General features: G+C 35.3%; 2 protein-coding genes across 2 annotated transcripts; one reads left to right on the top strand and one right to left on the bottom strand.

Annotated features, from left to right (window-relative positions):
- Positions 1 to 392: 392 nt before the first annotated feature.
- ormdl2 (ORMDL sphingolipid biosynthesis regulator 2) lies at positions 393 to 8,104 on the top strand. The gene is made up of 4 exons (XM_028011056.1): positions 393 to 519; positions 1,539 to 1,714; positions 3,697 to 3,848; positions 7,097 to 8,104. The coding sequence occupies exons 2-4, from the start codon at positions 1,541 to 1,543 to the stop codon at positions 7,230 to 7,232; spliced, it is 462 nt and encodes a 153-aa protein (XP_027866857.1). The 5' UTR covers positions 393 to 519; positions 1,539 to 1,540; the 3' UTR covers positions 7,233 to 8,104.
- A 2,469-nt stretch (positions 8,105 to 10,573) lies between these two features.
- On the bottom strand, positions 10,574 to 19,565 carry nemp1 (nuclear envelope integral membrane protein 1). The gene is made up of 9 exons (XM_028011055.1): positions 19,415 to 19,565; positions 18,202 to 18,323; positions 17,799 to 18,015; positions 16,723 to 16,795; positions 16,541 to 16,634; positions 16,335 to 16,449; positions 15,476 to 15,701; positions 13,487 to 13,663; positions 10,574 to 11,493 (listed from the first exon to the last, which is right to left on the bottom strand). The coding sequence occupies exons 1-9, from the start codon at positions 19,521 to 19,523 to the stop codon at positions 11,328 to 11,330; spliced, it is 1,299 nt and encodes a 432-aa protein (XP_027866856.1). The 5' UTR covers positions 19,524 to 19,565; the 3' UTR covers positions 10,574 to 11,327.
- Positions 19,566 to 20,319: the final 754 nt, after the last annotated feature.

The raw sequence follows: 20,319 nt of genomic DNA, 5'->3' as shown, positions 1-20,319 counted from the left end.
AGGCAATAAACAAGGTTATTTGTGACACTGTACTGTTGTATTTTGATTTAATCGCCTTAAAGTGCTGCAGAAGAAGTATGTTTTACTGTTAAATGCAATGGGAAACCTTAATAAACTACTTTACGTATACAATTATTATGTATAATGTATTTTATGTATTTCCAGATGGAATACAAACACAGAATGTGTTAAGATTTTGAGGTCCCTGAAAGCAGCACCAGGCACAAACCCCTTGTGTCTCTTTGGGAATTTACGATGAAGTAAAAGTATTTCTTGCTCAGAGTGGGATGCATCCTGGATTATTTATATCAGTTGTAACGATGTATTTCTGCTTTGTTTCTTTTCTTCACCTGCTGACCTGCTGCTGATGCGACGTCTTTCAGGAACTGTGCAGGCAGGACAGTGCAGCACTTCTCACCGCTGCAGCCAGAGGATCCAGTCCCGACCAGCGAGGGCGGGGTTAATAAAGAAGAAGAAGAAGAATAGAAGTTTCCTGGTGACCTACGACAACACAGGAAGGTAAAGTTAGCTTCGGTTAAAAGGAACGTTTTAACCCTCCAAATGCAGCCCGGATCATTAGAATAACTCACAGCGTCACCTTACTCAGAGTGAATATAAAGTAGGCCGCAGCGCTTAACACAAGTTTGATGAAACAGCTGGAAAAACCTGTAGATGTTATCTGACGAACGTTGTCTCCGTTTATGTTATAACGGTTCAGAGTTTAACAAGTACAGCTACGGTGTGAATAGTTAGGAAATTATAATACGTGAATGTACGGATTCATTTACAGTGGTTTGTACCTGCCTGGTTAGTGGTTAGCGGATGAAAACTGCGGCTAACTATGTTAGCTTTGGTTGTTTGGAGGCGCGTGTTTTTAGTACCGAGAACAATTTAACCGGGCGGGGTCGTGCCCGCTTTAAAAAAAACAACAAAAAAACAACAACAACCAAAAAATAAAACAAAAACAAAAAACACTGGAACTACACACTCCCTAAAGCTAATACAATACATACATTTATGGGCTTTTGTGTTCTATTACACATAAATATTTAAATAATCGATTCATCACATTTAATCGTTTCAGGCCTGTTCTAATAAGGGGAAGACCATGAATGGACTGAATTGGATTGCATGGGACTGAATATGAATTGGACGTGTTTGTTTTGCGTCGTGAAGATGGCTTTTGTAAAAATAAAATACATGTAAATTAAAATAACTCAATTTGAACTGAATTGAACAATTTTTGTGCATATTTGCTATCTAGGCTGTTGCACAATCCTAATAGTTTATTATAAAATTAATGTTTTGTAACTAAGAGATTTCTTTTCGTAGCAGTTAATTCAGTTGTTGTGCATTGTAGTTATGAAGCTTGATATCTTAAAGAATTTTTAAAAAGCTATAAAAACATTTCCAGTGGCCAATTCCACTCCGCTTGATAACTAGTCTGACTGCAAAGAGACAAAAAGCATAAAGTCTAACTGTTCTTCAAATCTAAAACTCTATTACATGCTTTTTAAATTTGATTTTGTTTCCATTAGAGATGAATGTTGGCGTAGCTCACAGTGAGGTGAACCCCAACACACGGGTGATGAACAGCAGGGGAATATGGCTCACCTATCTTTTACTGACCGTGGTTCTGCACATTGTTCTGCTCAGCATTCCTTTCTTCTCGGTGCCGCTCGTCTGGACCCTCACCAACGTCATCCACAATCTGGTCAGTCTGAAAGCTACTGACACCTGAGCACAGAATAGAAATGATTTGATCTGTTGATAGATTATTGTGTGAAAATCATCGTTCCCTTCCTTACTTCAGCTTCTTTCACAACATGCTATCGCTATGCTGAACGTTTTACATTTTGTCGTGTTACAACCACAAACTTTAATTTGTTTTTGGGGGGGATTTTGTAGAAGATAGCTTCTGGGTTTTCAAAATTCTTTACAAATAAAATCTGATAAGTATGGTGTGCATTTGTATTTAGTTTGTGTCAGTCAATACTTTGAAGAATCAGCTAATTTTGCATTTAAGGTGAAGCGCAATGTTTTCTGCCATCCGTTTTGCATGTAACACAAAAATTTGGTTTTGATACACAAACAAACCTTTTGAAGCTTTCACAGAAGTTACTGGTTTTTTTTCTATTTTTTATTTGTCCAGATGTTGATATTTATGCATTATTTTCCTTCCAGTTAGCTTCTAGGTTGTTGCATGAAAAAAAATGAAACTGAATAATTTTTCTAGATATAGCTTATATTTACCGTAGATCTAAACGGGTTTGTTTATGTTTATATTTTCTCGGTTACCTTTTGTTTTTACAGCCAGCCTTTATTTCAGGTGTTTCCCTGTCGCTTCTGTTATTTCACACACATTCAGACCAGATGCCAGCGCGTGGCGGTGAACCAGCAACCCCCTCGCTGCTACAAACGCAAATAAAAATAAATATTGTCAATGACTTGAACTACAACTGCTGACAATTTTTATTGGAATTTGGCCCTGAATGTTTTTTTAATCCCCAAAAATGATCTATGGAGCAACTTTCCTGCAAACAAGGTTTCACTTTCTGCAAATTTTCTGGCTTTTAGAATTTGCTTGTAGATGCTCAAGGAGAGTTTATGCACATTTAATGGATATTAAAGTTTATGCACAATAAGTACTGTATGAGTGTACTTGCATTAATTTTCCATTATTATTATTTTATTAGTTGAAAATGGTCTCAAGAAAATATTGTTTATTACAATAATTTCTGGGACAATTTATGGTCCAGCAAAATTTCATCTTGAGGCATTTTATTTAAAAAATCAGCTTAATGAGATAGATTCCCAGTAGGGGCAGAAATGTACCATATACATTTTTTATTTAAAAAAAAATTTCAGCATCTCGATAAATTTCAATCAGTGTTAATAAAAAACAAAAACTGAGCGTTATTGGAAAACCTATTTTTAGTTTTTTCTTCTTATGAAGGCATCAATATCAGTAAATCTAAAAAAATAATTAAATTTAACACCAAAGAAATAAGTAAAAAGTAGTTTGTTTTATTAAATCATACTTTATATTGTAATCACTATAATTTCAAGTCAGTTACATATATTTCAATTTGATGTTAGTTACCAAATAATGTAGTCAAATTGAGTTTATTATTCAAATTTATTAAAAAGTTTTGGTGACTTGTCATGACATGTCATTTGGTAAATAATGACTCTTTTAATGGACTTTTATTGCTAATTTTAATATAACTTTGCATTAAAAGGGTCATTATTGACCAAATAATGGACTTTTAATGCAACTTTTAATGCGACTTTGCATTAATAGTGTCATTATTTACTGAGTGACTCTTCATGACAACAGTTGTAAGCATTCATAAAGACTCCTTCATGTTCCTGACCGTCTATGCAAACCCCTTTAAATACAGTGTAGCTAAAGTTTTTTATCAAAGGAAACAGCAGATTGCATTGAGTTATTTACATGTAAAGATGGTGGACAGTCGATTGCAATTGCAGCATGTTTAAAGTTTTTGCCCCTGTGTGAATTAGGCTCTCCTAATGTACAGAAACTCTCAGGTTAATAACATTGAAATTCCTCAGTTTTTCAATGTTTAATTAAACAAATGCAGTTTTTCCCCCCTCAGGAGTCAAACTGAGCCTCTGTTTTAACATAAAACTGTTTGTGATGGGTGATAGACGCTCCTGTGCTCCTTTCTCCAGGCGATGTACCTGTTCCTACACACAGTGAAGGGCACTCCCTTCGAAACTCCGGACCAGGGCAAAGCCCGTCTGCTCACACACTGGGAACAGATGGACTACGGCGTCCAGTTCACTTCTTCACGCAAGTTCCTCACCATCTCACCAATTGTTCTGTGAGTATCTGTTACCGGTAAAATGCAAAAATGTGTCTGTTGTGCCAGACACAATTTCACTTTCGTTTTGACGACCCAATCAAATCCGTTGGTTATTTTATTAATTGTTTCCTTGAATGGACGTATCGCAACAAAGGGCTGCCAGTGTGCTAACTGATGGGGATGTTGAGATTAAATTAAACTTGGGAAAATTCTGAAATTCTGGGAACAATTTTGGGGAAAACCAGGAGGGGAAAGTAGGGACCTAAAGAAGCTTGGATAGTAGATGAGTAACAGAAAAAAACCAGAAGAGAGAGGATTTTACCAACATTAAAATTAGCTAACAATTATTTTAGTAATCGATTATTCTGGTGGTTAATCAGATAAAAATTGGCACATTTGGCAGAGTTTTCATTTAACTGCTTAACAATTTTTTTTTTTACAATATTAAAATACGTATTTTAATATATGTACATATTATGATATGTTTATGTTTAGGCAAATAAACAAATTCAGTTCCTTTTTTTTAAATGGGAAAATAAACATTTTATTGCCTAAAATGCAATAACAGAATATTTGAACATTTGTTGCAACAACAAAAAAAATTCTTCAAACATCAACATGTTACCAATACAGTGTAGTGCTAATTTATCGATTAATTTTTGATTAACTAGATTTTTTTTAACCAAGTGAACCTAAATCTATTCCAGTTTTGGGTAGAACATATTTACACATATTTTTTAAAAATCTTAAATGCAAAATGTTTATATTTTTAGAAACTTTTAGCCTCATTTACTCATTTAAGTATATTGTTTTTTCAGCAAAAACTCCAGTTAATGCTTAATTGATTACTAAATTAGTTGACGATTATTTCAATAATTCATTAATCGCGATTAACCTGATTAATTGTTTCATTACTTCACAGCCTTTGCGTAAAACTTTACAGCCTCGAGTCTTTCAAGAAGTACTTCTGACATCACCACGTGAAAAGCTTAACTTACCAATATAATGTAGGTTTGATCTGTGTTTTGGATTAATCAATTTAATAATTAGACAGCAAATCGTGCTTAATAGATTTTTATTTGTAAAGTTTTTGATTAAGATCTGCACAGAATTTGTTGTTCTTTCAGCAAATGACCTTTTTTGAATCTCTGACTGGTTAATGATTAATCGATTAATAAATTAGTTGACGATCATTACAATAATCGTTATAGGCTGATAATTATCATGCATCTGTAATCTAAACCAGGGGTGAACAAGTCTAGTTCAACAGCCAGTATGCTGCATGTTTTCAGTTACGTTCACACAGCAGGTCTTGTTGCTCATTTACAATTTTTTGCTGAAATCTGATGTTATATTTTAGTTGTTCATACTAATTAAACTGGACGCAGTCAGACTTCTGTGTGACCCACATGCACAGGGGAAGAACGTAGCCGTCACACAGCAGCGCACTGTTTACGGAAGTAATAACGGATCAGTTTTAAAGGAAGCCAACAGCATCGTCACAACATCATAACAAAACAAGGAGAGCTAATAAAAAGAAAGCACAACTTACAGTAACGGCCTTTAGTATTGATTGCAGCTTCTGTAGAGGAATTAGTTTGAATGTGTAGTCAGAGCCAAGAGTGTTGGGATTGTGATTTGCTTCATATAGATATAGAAATACGCTTATAGATTATGATTTGTTAAAAATCAATAAGACTGATCACTACGATTCCTTCTCATCTGGTTTCTTCTAGTCCACTAGGCCTGTCAGGAACAAATTTTACTGCGCGATACATTGTTCCATAAATTATTGCCATTAACATTAATGTTGTTTTGAGACAATTTAGTAATATATTTATAATGGCATAATAATGCAAGCTCTCAAAGACCAATAGACTGGGAACTGGAAGACATTATAAATCTCCAAAATAAAACACAACCAAAAACAACAAATGGAAGTAAAAACACACAAATAAAATGGGTTATGATGTATCTGTAAAAATATTAATAATTAAAATGGAGATTATAGAGCTTATTTTAATTTATCATGTGATTAAACTTTCTTGTCTAATTGAGAAAGTTTCTCATTTGGATGAGAAACGGCCCCTGAATTTACGTCAAATCTCTGGCAGTGAAACGCTTCCGTAGTCCTTGACAAAAATATAAAAATGCGCTTCCTTTTCCTTTTAATGGTTAATTTGTATATCCTCCTCTTTTATATTTTCCAATAAAGCAACCTGCTGTTTTTAACTTTAAATTCTGTGCATTTTGTGAGGAAAAGGCAGCAGATGACAAATCAAACACACTTTTGGTTGCATCAAATGTACAAGAAAAAAAGTGTCATTTAAAGAGGATTCATGAAGTTACCAGAATGCACCTTGTCCAGTGGCTTTGTGACGTATCAGGTGTTGGTGTAATGTTCCCAGTTTGGGTCAGTCATCACACGTGGGCAGCTGTCGGATTGTGTTCACACCTGGCTTTCAGATTCTCCCCCACGTGTGCCGAGTTACCTGCTCAATGCAAATCAGCCAACTCTACGTCACAGTCAGCGAGCCGCTGGGCGCAAACAGAATGTCATCAAGACATCTGCTGTTTTGTTTGTTTATTTTGGATATTTAAAATGTCTTCCAAATATCTGTTAGAAACTAAAAGCCTCTTGATGTTTGAGAATGTCTTCTTGCAAAATGGTCTCAAAACAACGATATCATCATTTATCGTAATAACTGGGACAATTTGTCGTCCAGCAAACTTTGTTATCGTGACAGAATAACTGGCCTTCTGTTTGGAAATTAAATTAAGCTGCTGATATTAAATAAGACTGTTTGAGATCAGGAATCAGGAATTTTATTTTTGAAGTGATTCTTTCTAATCCAAGCTTCCTGACATGCCAACGTATTGACCTCTCTGTGTTTCCTTTAGGTTAGAACCACAAACTTCATCCTTTACTAACACATCATTTTATGAAGAAGCAGCTAAAGACATAAAGTTTTATGTCAGTTTTTATATTGTGGATTGTTTGTTTGTGTCTTTTTGGAGCATTTTGTCATTTTAATGTCTGTGATAGATGCTGTATAAATACATTTTACCTACTTATTTACTTATGATCCATAATTTTCCTTCTGATTCACAACAATGCACTGTGTTGGTCTATGACACAAAAACTCACTAACATACATTGAAGCGAGTGGGAGGACAGTGACAAAAGCTGGAAAAGTTCAAGGGGTATGAATATTTTTGTAAGCCGTTGCATTCGAGTGAATTCTGACCCGTGTTTCTCTTTGCAGGCACATTCTTGCCAGTTTCTACACAAAATACGATGCAACGCATTTTTTAATCAACACATGCTCCCTGATGACCGTCCTAATCCCAAAGCTGCCGCAGCTTCACGGAGTACGGATATTTGGCATCAACAAATACTGACGCACCCTAAAACTGGGGCTTTATCCACAAAAACTGGACTTATGGTTGCTCCGCTCCTGCTGAACTGTTTTTTGAGTAACAGTTTGTGGAGACGGAGATAAAAACTGAGTGCCCTGAACGCCTGGAGAAACTGAATGCACTGTTTCATCAAAGTGTTTCTCATACCAAAACAAGATCCGTTGCTTGTGTTTTTGAAGGTTAAAAATGCACTGGTTTTACTTTGTGATGTTTGTTCACCTTTTTTCTTTTTATTTGCACTGGCTGCAACTGTGTAAAGCTGAGTTTGTTTGCCATAGTTATAAACCAATCCGTTTTTTTCTACTCAATCCAGCATGCATTTACATGCTTACAATAAATATTTTACCGTGATATAAAAGTAAAGTGGGTATCATTTTAGAAACCTGCCAGCTCTAAAAATAGGATTTTGTAGAATCCACTTTTGTTCAGTGTTTCGCAAACTCAAATTTGAGACTTTTTAAGACTATTATGAATGGAATTTAAGACCTGTAGCACAACAGAAATGTACAAAAGAAAACGGCAAATAAATAAATTGTACCAGTTGGCAACAGAAGTGAGCCAATGGCGAAGATGAACATCATCCAGTCAGCTGCCAATAAATAAATTTCTACGTACCCATAGTGGATGTAAAAAAGCTAGCTAGCTTATTAGCAGCTAACTATTAGCTACTTATGGTTGCTACTTATTAGCAATTGCTTTGAATCATCATAATGCACTGAAGATGTCTGTGCACATCTCAGTTTGTGTAGCAGTAATATACTGCAAGAAAAAGGAAAACTACATTGAATGAGATTAAATAGTAATGCCACAAAAAATTAAGACCTGCAATTTACATATTTAAGGCCAACTTTTTTTCCCCAATCAATTTAAGACATTTTAAGGTCTTCACTTTATATTAATAAATTTAAGAGAATCCTCTTCATGCTATTAGATGACATTAAATCATTTAATCTTCCTTTGGGATAAATGTATTATTTTCGGGGTTTATGCAGGTCTCACCAACTCAAATTAAAAACTTTTTTGGACCATGTGAATAAAATTTAAGACCTATATCACAAGAGATGGACAAAGCAAATGAAGGGGACCAAAGCTAAAATTTGTGAGGTCATTTTGTGGCACTTGGCAGTAGCTTTTTTCAGATGGCATATGGCTCTCTTGCTAGATAGCATTAGCATCATGTTACCATTATCCTTAACAGCTTTGAGTTATAGAACGCAGTGAGTGAAGATGTCAGAGCAAAAGTCTTGTAAGAAAAACATAGAATACATTACATTAATTAGTCCTGCCACAACAAAATTTAAGACCTGTGATTAACGTTTTTAAAGCTAACTTGTTGCTTTTCAATAAATTAAAGAAATTTTAAGGCCTTAATTTTAGGTACATTAATGTAAGACTTTTTAAGGATCCCATTGGCCCCACGTAGGCCAGTTTTCAAGCTGTGGGGAAGTCCAGACACTTTACATGAGGAGGCTGTCACAGTTTTCTCCATATGCTCGTATGTCCAAGGGGTTCCCCCCTTCTGCATTCAATAGAATCCTGTTTGCATTGGAGCGAGGCTTTCCCTGTTTGTAATGCATGTTTCGGGGAAGTAGTTCAAAGGAAACACAGCGGCGTGTGAGTGTTGCCTAGGTTGAGCTTGGCCTGGGAAATACATGCAAATATTGCTCGCTGTATCAGCTGTTTTAAACCTGTTGAGTAATTGTTTGCAAGCATTCCCAACGGTGTTGATCGTTTCATGGACACACGCAGATTGTAAAGAAACCTGCAGTGGGATTCTCGCTGCTGCTGCCTTTAAATGTCACTGTGTCCCCAAGATGTCACTGAAACTAGAGTGGGAGAGTAAAAGAGAAAGGATAGCCGTTGGGTTTTCTTTTTCAAACGTAGATTGTGCTTGATGAAAGATAACATTATCTGCTCTGAAAAGCTGTTTTTCTTTTTTAAATGTATTCCTGGCTCAGCTTCTGCTTTGAATTTAACATTAGTCATAATGTCACAGTTTGTGAGCAACAGATTTAAAAAGTTTCAGTGCACAGCGAGCTGCTTGTTTAAAGTTTTGAATTGACGTGGAAAGACAAATATGTTTTAAGTAATGAACAGATATGAAAAAGGTCAGAAATTTCTTCTGAATTATCTTTGATCTTGTTTTGCAGATTACCAAGCACAACGTTTTTTTTTTAAAATGTGGTAAAAACATGAGTTTTACGGTTTACTTAGAAATCAACACTCAACCTAACCCAGCTATCAATAACTGAGACAATTAGATACATTTACAGTCAGAAGTTTACATGGACTTTACACACATTTCATTTATTTGGGGCTTTGAGGCATTTTGAAAGTGTTTGTTTCATTTAGGCTGTAGTGACTATGCACCACATATTTATGGATCAATGACAATAAAATCAAGAGCTGGATGCTAAAAATTAAATTTGTGGATTTTTTTCTAATTAAAATAAAACACGCAGACATAAAGCTGCACCAGATATTTGACAAATCTTGACAGAGTTGATTTAAATGGAATGATTTCCTTGGATTTAAAGAAGAGTCTAACATTAAATTTCAGACTTTAAGTTGAATAATATGCTCCTTTCTCCATAGCAAAACACCTTTTTAGAAATATGTTTGGTTTTATTGTCAAGTAGCCACTGAAGTGAGGTGAAATTGAATAACTGGGTGCTTCCTGTGGAGAAAATGACTGTTCAATAAAAACCACTACTGCCAAAAATGTTGAACTTTCAGTTGGTTTGTGACTAAACAGAACATTCATGACACAAACCCTCAGCATGATGCAATCACTGCCTTCCTGCTAAGAAAATTATGGGCAACCTTAGGCGTCCTCCTTAGACTGCAGCCGGTTTTCATCCAGGATGTCTCTGTACGTCACCACATTCATCTTTCCCTCCATCCTGACTAATCTGCCAGTTCCTGCAAACATCCCCACAGCATGATACCACCACCACCATGCCTCACTGTAGGGATGGTGGAGTTTTCTTCGAACATGAAGCCTGGAGTGATACGTTAGCATGAAGCACAAAGAATGTTAATAATTATGTGAATGTGATTTTTTTGCTTATTATTTTTAATAAATGTGCACATTATATGTGCATAAATACACATATTTGTGTGTAGAATTTTGAAGAAACTGATTAATTTAACACAACATGGAACAAGCTGCACCAAAATTATTTTAAAAGATTTGATTTGAAAAAACATCTTCATTTAGAAGCTTCTTCAAATTCGTTGTGATACAGACTGCTACAGGAGATTCTTCTCGCCAACAACCATTACCAAGTGCAATAACGTTTTTGAAGAATCTTGAATTAATATGAATTACAGCAACATTTATTTTCCTTTTGTGACCAGGAAAGTATTTTTGAATTGAATTGAATCTTTTACAGTAAATATTTACTTCAAGTATTCAATATTAATAATTACTGGATTGTGGAAGATTGTGCTGGGGAACAGATGTGTGAATTCAGACTGATCTAGAACAACACATTTAATAAATAAACCATGTCTTGACCACAGTATCTGGAACATAATTTAAAAGAGCATTAATATAGTAAAGTAGTCATATTTTAGGACAGGATAAATCATAAAAAAAATATATTTCAGTTTCAAAAGCATCACTAGGTGCCCAAACACAAATATATAATTTTTTTATTCAAAATATTTTAGGACAGTTCAACAGATATTTCCATTAAAATCAACATGAAGAAACCACATGACCAGTTTCTCTTCTGAAATAATAGTTACAAAAGTAGGAGTCTCAGTGTGGAGAAAACATGAAGCGGATTCTCTCCATTCACAGCCTTTTGGTTTGAAACGCACGTCTAGTCAAAGTAAAACCTGATGTGACTCACTCAAAAACTCTCAATGTAAATTTACCCATTTAGCATCTGAAGAATGCATTCATACGCCTGAAGTGCTCAACTTTTCTTTTGCGTCTGTGATCGCTCCGGCTGGAGCCCAGTCCAGAGATTTCCTCCATCAAGCATGAAGATCTGGACAACCCCAGCGAGGCGTTCCCCAACCTGCCCATCAGAGAGGGTGCAGTTTGATTCTTCTTCTTCTGCTCTCTCACTCGAGCTTCTTCATAGGCTTCAGTTCTTCTTCACTGTCCTCCTCATCGTCTGTGTCGAAGAACTCGTCCTCAAAAAAGCTTCCTCCAAAACCGTATTCCTGCACGTGGACGGACACCTCGTTTGACTTCAAGTGTGGGGATCCTTCGATAAAATCGGCAAACCTGTTGATTATGGATATGATGTTAATTTAACAGGTGAAACCGAGTCTGTGTAACCCTGTTGTCCATCCCATTAGATAGAGCCTATTTCTCTCCTAGATGATGGCCGCTCACACTGATGCTGGTTCTGTTCGTTTTCTTCCTGTTAAGAGAGAGTTGTTCCTCTCCACTGTCACCACATGCTTGCTCAGAATGACGAGTTACTGCAGACTAAATAATCCTTAAACTGGCAATTTTTACCTGAATTTGACCTATAACTAGGATGAAATTTGAATTTATAAATAGATCATATTGGACTGGTTTGATTATACAGCTCTGGAAAAAATTAAGAAACCACTTAAAATTATCAGTTTCTCTGATTTTACTTTTTATCGGTAAATAGTAAAAGGAACATTGCTCTTTTATTCTATGAACTACTGACAACATGCAGGGTTTCCCCTAGTGTGTTATTAGCCTTGCGGGCCACCAGGCTCTACTTGTGCCCTCACCAGGCTAAGCATTGCTTATTTATTTAAGTTTTTAAAAAATATTTGCATTTTTAACACATAAATAAGTGATATTTTCACATTTCTTGTCAATTTTTTTTCTTTTACCCCTCCAGGGGGTCTTTTGTGGGCTCTAGTGTCCCTTATATGACAGTGGGCTGACAGGAAACAGGGAAGGAGAGGGGGGAAGACATGCGGCAAATGTCGTCGGCTCCAGGAGTCGAACCCGCGACGGCCACGTCGAGGACTCAAGGCCTCCAAATACGGGTCGCGCTAACCCCTACGCCACCACGGCACACCCACATTTCTTGTCAAGTTTAAACATTTTTTAACTCAAGAACACGACGGGCCGCTGGATGAATGACGGCTTGAGCGCTCTGACCATCAGGCTTAGAAGATTTTGTAGGGGAAACCTTAACATGTCTTTGAAATTCCAAGCAAAAATACTGTATTTATTTGCAGAAAATGAAAAATGGTCAAAATAACCAAAAAAAAATGTTGTGCTTTCAGACCCCAAATAATGCAAAGAAAACAAATTCATATTCATTTAGAAACAACAAAACTAATGTTTTAACTCAGGAAGAGTTCAGGAATCACTACTTGATGGAATAACTGCGAAATAATTTTCCTGCTGGGATGAATAAAGTAATTCTATTCTATTCTATAACCAGAAGGTTTTCAATGGGGTTCAGTGCTGTGGTTTATTAATTTTTTCAGAGCTGTATTTTCCTTGACCGTATTTTGAGGTGACATTTCTTCGTGCTTTAGAAATAAGTTGAATTAAATGCATCACCAATTTACAAGAAAACTATTTACAAACTGAGAATATTTTAAAGAAAAAGTGCAACATTTAGGACATGATTTTCTACAATTTTAATATTTACACAGGCGGCCTCCTGCAAATCAGAGATGATGTCAAACAGCCATTTTTCTCACTAATCAGTCAGAACCCAACTTCGGCATTGGGATGTTTTATGATTTGTGGAGCAGGAGGAAAAGAAATGTCTATTATAAAATAACTGTTCTATACTTGCATGTCCACAGTGTTAAAAAAACTGAAAAAATGTAAAGAGGAAAATATGCAGAAGCCAGGAATGAACAAACTTAATCAGAAATCAAGCTGTGAGGTAATCCGGGGCTGACCGAGCTGAGTTATCTAATTATCATTGTTCCTATTTTGACTTTTGATTATGAATAATGAAGCTCTAAAAATACACTGAATCATCTTTTATCTGAACAGTGACCTCACTAGGTAAATAAATCAACTCTGTAAACTCAGGAAGTTCAAAGGATTAGTTCATTGTTCAACCTGTAATGTATCCAAAATGTCCGACCTGTGAGTCAGTGAAAAACAAAGCAGCAGACGCATATTTTCATCTGGGTTTTTTTGTATTCTAATATTTTTTTAATTACTGCTGGCCTCTCGCCGCTTTTATTCTGAAGTAAAATGCAACAACGGTCTTTCTTCAAAAACGTTTTGCACAGATAAGTCTAAAAATCCAAACAGGCACCTTTTTGGGGACTGAAGCCTGGACACGGCCTTCCAGGGACTGAACTCTGGGCTGTTGCAGTATTTACGCAGCTCCTCCAGCGCACGGCGGGTTTCTTCTTCTGCTTCTTTCTGATACTCCTCCTCAGTGAGCAGGCGGCGCGGCTGGGGCTTCCAGTAAATGTAACCTCTGACTTTCCTGCAAACCAAAATGATGTGATGGGAATAAAAAATAAAAACACATCCGCATCACCCGGTTAAAATGCAAAGTAAAGATCCTGAGAAATAATTTCTAAAGTTTGTTCAGTTAACTGAAAAACCAACATATTAGAGGGAGAAAAGCTAAATACTGCAGATTGTACCCCTAAAACTGATACTGTTTTAAACTTCTATATCTTTTGTAATATTTGTAATTGTAAATATTTTATATAATAATACATCATATAAAATATATTTTATATTACATAAAATATTTTCATATTTTATTTTCATAAATAAAATGAAAATAAAATATTCTTATATTTTATTTTATAATTACATCACATATTATGTAGTAAAATATTTTATTACATAAAAGAATATGTGAAAATATTACATTCACATTTATGTAATAAAATATATTTATAGTAATATTTGAATATTACTTAAAATATAAGTTATATATATACACATTACTAATACATTACTAACATTAGGAATACATTACTAATATATCTAAGTAATGTATTACTTAATGTCTTTATTATGTCTATTATGATAGACATAATAAAGACATATTATTATGATCTGTCTCTTTCATGTTATGAGAAAATGCACTAAATCTATTTTCTAAATTAGTTATATGTAAAGGGTCATTTCCCTTATTTTTTGGCATCTATAAGAACATAGGTAGTTAAAATGTTTAATCTTTGATAAATGCGGACCAGATCATCCAAGTTTAGGTATTGAGCCTTTGAATAATAATTTATAATTAGTAACTTTTTAATTTTACATCATAAAAAAGGAATTTTGCATCAAAATAAAAGTCAAATCAAGAATTTTATTTTTAGAATCCACAGACCAAACTGTGAAAATCATTTTATTCTTGTATGAATGTGTTTTACTGTTAGTAAATAGAAGAACACAAATAATTAGGTGGACAAAAACTAAAGTTAGAATCTAACAAATTAAAAATACATGCCATCAAAAACAAAAAACCCCAAAAGAAAATCATATTTTTATCTTTCAAATAATGAAATAAGATGAAGTCTGGAACATATTTCCATACGTTTCCAGCCTTCGAAAAATTATAAATTTCCAAACATTTCAAGGCTGAACAAAGAAAACTGTAATAAATCTCTGAAAACGCTGAATCTGCAGATGAAATTCAGATGACCTGTGAGGGGTTTTCTAACATTTACTCATTTGCATCCTATAGCTAAAGCCACAGATTACAGAAAGGTTATAAACAATCAAACTGATCTTATGGCACAAACTTATGAGTCAGTGGCAGTGAAAGAAAGTCAGGCTTATGTAAATAAAATATGGAAACCGTGACCTTACTAAAAAAACAAGTTACGGTCTAATGAAACCAAGCACAAACTTTTAACTATGATTCTAAAAGGTGGAGGTGGCAGTATTATGCAATGGGGTTCATTTTTTTTATTGGGACTAAAGTTTTGATGAAAAAGTATTTTTTTGACTCAAAACTAAGCCTGTCCCAATAAACAATAAATCAATTAATTGAACGAAAATGAGAAAAGTTTAATTTCCATTTGCGTAACAATCATTAAAGAGATGCTCCCTTAAATATCACTGAAAAGCCGCCATTTTGAGAAACGCTGCAAACATTTGACACCCAGTATGATGTATTTAGTCTTTTGCCTGTTTTCCCTGTCTAAGCTGGACGACTATTATTTTTTATTTAAATACAACTTTGGTTTCAGTTTCCCTACATACAGTTGCTACAGTAGATTCTCATTCCTTGCTGTACTCTTGCGCCCTCTTCTGTCAGCATTTGAGTGTTGCATACCTCCACACCGTCAATGCCAGAATGACTGGGTACTCCAGATTTTTGGAGAGCAAAGACGCCAGGATGATAGCAAAGGCAACTTGCTGGATCTGAATTCCCAGATAAATTAGAAGCAGTCCAAACAGTTGCAGCGTCCATGACAGGATATTGATGCTCTTCTCATCCACCAGGGGGCCGTAGCGGTAACACACAGCAAAACTGATGAATCCCACCACCGTCACGTAACCTGACAGAAAAAACCAAGGAAGAAGAATTTATGCAGTGTTTTTTGCAACCTAAAATATGACTTTTCTGTCTGTTTTCAACTTGAAGCGCTTGATGTGACAAACACACAGCATGGTTATTATTATGATGTGGATGAAATCATTCAAATGTTTTTGCAAAATAACAATATGAAAAGGTTTACTGTCTATTAAAAGAGTGTCCCTCTGATTAATTTGACTTCCTGCTACGATGGGTGTTAAATTACCGTAATAACCCGATACTGGCTTCAAAGCGCAATGTCTCCCCTTTCAGAAACTGCTGGAATTTTTCAGAAAGCGCAAAGTGTGGCGGAATTACAATACTGCAAATTTGGTTGTGTCGTCGCTGACACGTTCCGTCTGGAAGGGTTAAAGCTTTCAGACAAACTATAATATTGTCACACTTCTCAGATCTTTACTTTAATTTAACAGAGAATCACGGAACATTTTCCTTCCACTTCACGATTATGCACTGCTGTGTGTTGGTCTATCCAAGTTTCTGGTTGTAACACAAAAATTAAAAAAGTTCAACGACTAATGAATATTTTTTCAAGGTTCTGTAACTCTTCCCCTTTGTTATTTTCTGCCTGAAGTCTGTGTTTTTGGCGAGTGTATACCTAATGCAGCATGCCAGTGCTCTCGCAGAATTACCCCCAGGTTTCTGCAGACCAGCTGGATGGCATACAGAGAGAAAGACCACCCGCCCACAATAAGCATGTAAAAGGGGCTTTTCTGTGGAAAACAGCAGGGGTACAATTAACCACTGGATCAGCAAGACTTTAATTCTGAAAAAAAAATATTTAAAGGCAATTAAATATCTTACCTTTGGTAAAAAGCGAGACAAAATGAAAAAGAGGATGATCAGAGAGGCGATCATGCCTGTGCTCATTCCAGCAGAGTAGAAGAAGATTTGACTCCTTCAGGAAAGAATCAAAACACAAAGAAAACTGTAATAAATCCTGTTAAAACTTAAAATGTAAGACTGGGTTTTGGACAGATAAATACCTGCTCAGAGATTCTGCAAAAACAAACAGCAGCGCCCCAGAGAGGAAGACCAAAAACAGATAGATGTCAAACTCTGAAAGGAAAGGAAAGTTGGCTGGTAATTATCTTTGAAGCTTGTAGCAACCCTGCTTAGACTTTGACCTTTCCTTTCCAAAGAGACTTTGCACTTAAAATAACATTTATTGTCTTAGTAAATTCCTACTTCAGTCTGTTTCTTATATTAGTGACATTTTACTGGTAAGTTTTTTGTTTCACGTAAACTTACAAAAGCTTGTTCATAGTTACAAAGGTTTTAATATGAAACTTCCTTTATTCTTGTGTTGAATCTGTAATGTGTCGATATTAACGTGAAAAAATGTGTTTTATTTGGAAAAGATTACAAAGGAAGAGCTCTGAATGGCTCACTCCTGCCTGATGAGTTCTCCATATGAAAGTTTTTTTTAAATCTTAAGCAAAGAAGAAAAATCAAACAAGTTTTTGAACTATGAGACTTACGAACCCTACTGTTTTAGCTGATCACAACTGCTTGTCATTTGCTTTGTCTTTGCTTATTTTTGAGTCAAACTCCATTATTTTTTATTTAAGAACGCTGAGGGAACTTTAACAGGGATACAACCAAAACCTACTCAACTCCAGGTAAAGATCATTTGTGTCCATCTTTATTACGGTAGATGTGGAAGGTTTGAAGCTTGCTCCATCTTTCTCTTATTAATTTATTTCCATCAAATTAGTTGAAAATGAGTCAAAAGTATCTTTTGTCATTACACCAACTAGATCCTCTTCCAATCTGAATTGTTTTTATACCCTGAATTAGTGAGCTGTTCACAATTATTTGTTGCCTTTGCTTAGTATTCCTTTTGTATAACTAAGTTTATTTTCTAAAGGAGAAGATAAACATCTGGGCAGTATATTAAAAGTGACATTTCTTCCTGTAATCTTTAGCAAACCGTTTAATTTTCAGGTTAATAATAATAATTTTATAATGTACTCTTCTTTTTAACTCTACCACTTATTGTGAAGGTGCTACATCTGTCACTAACCAGTCAGAACGTGATCTGCACTGGTCTCCTACTTACTGCGGATTGGTTTGACGGTGTAGTGAGCGCCTGCTGTAGGATCCACCTTGAAGCATGTCTTTTTGCAGAACAAGTTGATGTTAATGACAGTTTCATTTTGCTGTTCACGTAGAAAAAATCGAAACCAGCTCCAGACACTGAAGCGTTCCAGCTCCTGCAGCTCTTCTTCACCTTCCACAGTTTCCACCTTAAAGACCTTTGAACTCCACACTTTCACCTGTGAGAAAAAGGCATTTAATTTACTGTTTAACAATCACAATCATGCACAGAGGATTTTCCTACAATACATTTTTAAGCTAACAGAGCAACTTCCAAGTTTCAACATGTTAAAATTTTGATTTTTTAAAATCTTTTATAGAATAATAGGTTTTAAACTTAAGTCAGTGTAATTTGTGGTACTTGCATGAATTCTTGTCCACGTTTGCCTCCAGGTTGGAACAACTGTGTTTTTGTAGCAGAACCGGTTGGGCCCAAATGTAAGGTACTGCTCGCCATCATGAAGATCAACTATCGGACGGATGTCACCTAGATTGAACAAGCAGATACATGTGTGACTGTATCACAAAATAAAAAAACAAACAAACAAACTTGAAAGTCAAAGCAAATAAGACTTTTCTCCTTTTATGTTTTCCAGTAGCCTGTTTGTGTAGAAAGTTTTGTGATGCCGATAATATTAGTAGATATTGTAATGATATCGGTTGCAATATATGACTATTTTTGTCTTTTCTCTCTTTCTCATCGGTGTTTTCGCCACTTTGTGACCTTTAGCAGTTTGGGGCAACGCCATTTTTGTCCAGTATGAACATGTGCTACCATGAGACTGTCCAACTGGCTAAACATGATGTTATTAGGAACAATTTAAGTTAACACTTAGCCAACAATTATTAAACTTTAAACAGTCTTTGACATATAAATATTGCACAAACTGACGATGACATATTAGCTATATACTGTGCAGCCTTAAGTCTTTATTTTAATGTTTACATTATGATATACATATGTATAAATAAAAAATAAATACTAACTTATTTTGCGATAAGAACTCAAACGAAAATGCAAAAAACTAGCATTTACCTGCTTCAAACCTCTAAAAAGTTGCCACAAATATGCAAATACCTAAAAATGTGTTTTCAGCCAACTCTGTAAAACACTTTCTCAGCTTTTCTCAGTACAAATACTGACTATGATTCACTGAGGCAATATATTATGACCTATCTATCATTCATTACGTTTTCTACAAGCAAAACAACTCGGATTAGTGAGGGCCTCAATGAAAACAACCTGGGCGTGTTCTGGGATGTCAAGCTAACGCCTACAAAAATGACAGGGTGCAAATTTCCAAACGGAACAATGGATGGTAGCCACAAGCTTCCACGAAGGAACAAGACACGAAGGAAATTATTAATTGCATTAACTTCTATTGCTGTCTGATGAAGCTAAACAATCGTTAAAACTACTGCTAGTCTTTCAAAAACCCATAAATGTTACACTGACTCGCTCAAAGTCCAAATGTAAATGAGACAAACAGTAGCTAATGTGTATTAGCCGTAGCTTGTAAAATATATTTTAAATACCAGCAAAGGTCATTCTACCTGCTTTATAACACAGCTTCTTACCTGTGTATTGGTGTGACGTTTGAGGTAGACACATAAAAAGCACTGTAAAAACCATTAACTTCAAACTTGCCGAGATGTAACCATTTATAGTTTTCATGCATCCCGCCATTATGATTTTGCTAACTCCCGCCTCCTCTAACGTCTCTTCCTGCTTCCTCCGCCTAGCAACCGTTCGATGAGTTACAGGCGGGACAGCCAATCAGAAAACAAGTCAAGATGACGTCATCGTCAGGGTTTGACGTTTTAGTTTCGGATATTGTTAATTTGCCATTTTCCTTTCTTTGCGAGATTATTGGGAGAATATGTACTACTGAAACAGATATTTAGACATTTATTGTCAAGTTTAAACTGTGGAATTGTCTCAAATTCCGTTGTAAGCAACATCAAATTAAGGTGAATGAGTCAAACGTTTTTTCTCTCTTTGAATGACAAACTTAGTTTTTGTTTGTTTATTTGTTTAATGACAATACCTTGTTAAGCCATAATACATAAGAGGCCAGAACTATATCTCCTTACTGGAGAATTCATTCTAAGTCATGTGAGTGGTTGATTGACTGGTTGATTCATTGATTTTATTTCAAACACAAATAAAAAATGGCCAACAAAAACAAAACAAAGTGTCCAAAAAAGAAAAGGTTTTTGAATGTTACCTGGAAGTAATTCGTTTCTTGCTTTGTACTTAAGAGCTGTCACAGATACAGTAATAGAAGACATAAATACTGAAGCAGCTGAGCCTTGTAATTAAGCATGTTGCATGTTTTACACAATACAGGATTATTTTTTTTACCCATTTTTACCTAACGCCACCCATTTTGTAAAATGATACACCTCAATAAATAAGAAAAGCTCTTTTTTCTCATTAATTCAACATCAAACACATATTATTTAGATTTATATTTATGTTT

Source organism: Xiphophorus couchianus, chromosome 24 (assembly GCF_001444195.1).
Source record: "Xiphophorus couchianus chromosome 24, X_couchianus-1.0, whole genome shotgun sequence".
NCBI classification, from domain to species: Eukaryota; Metazoa; Chordata; class Actinopteri; order Cyprinodontiformes; family Poeciliidae; genus Xiphophorus; species Xiphophorus couchianus.
Note: the sequence above shows the minus strand (reverse complement) of the source record. Positions and strands in the feature narration are given on the sequence as shown.

What these genes read in the sequence shown, in the direction of transcription:
- ormdl2 (XM_028011056.1), top strand. Translation starts at nt 1,541, where the DNA reads ATGAATGTTGGCGTAGCTCACAGTGAGGTGAACCCCAACACACGGGTG. An exon ending in CCAACGTCATCCACAATCTG is followed by an intron (nt 1,715 to 3,696) that starts GTCAGTCTGAAA and finishes TCCTTTCTCCAG; the next exon opens with GCGATGTACCTGTTCCTACA. An exon ending in ACCATCTCACCAATTGTTCT is followed by an intron (nt 3,849 to 7,096) that starts GTGAGTATCTGT and finishes TTCTCTTTGCAG; the next exon opens with GCACATTCTTGCCAGTTTCT.
- nemp1 (XM_028011055.1), bottom strand. Translation starts at nt 19,523, where the DNA reads ATGGCGGGATGCATGAAAACTATAAATGGTTACATCTCGGCAAGTTTG. An exon ending in CTGGCATTGACGGTGTGGAG is followed by an intron (nt 13,664 to 15,475) that starts GTATGCAACACT and finishes TTTGGTTTGCAG; the next exon opens with GAAAGTCAGAGGTTACATTT. An exon ending in AGGCTTCAGTCCCCAAAAAG is followed by an intron (nt 11,494 to 13,486) that starts GTGCCTGTTTGG and finishes CATAATCAACAG; the next exon opens with GTTTGCCGATTTTATCGAAG.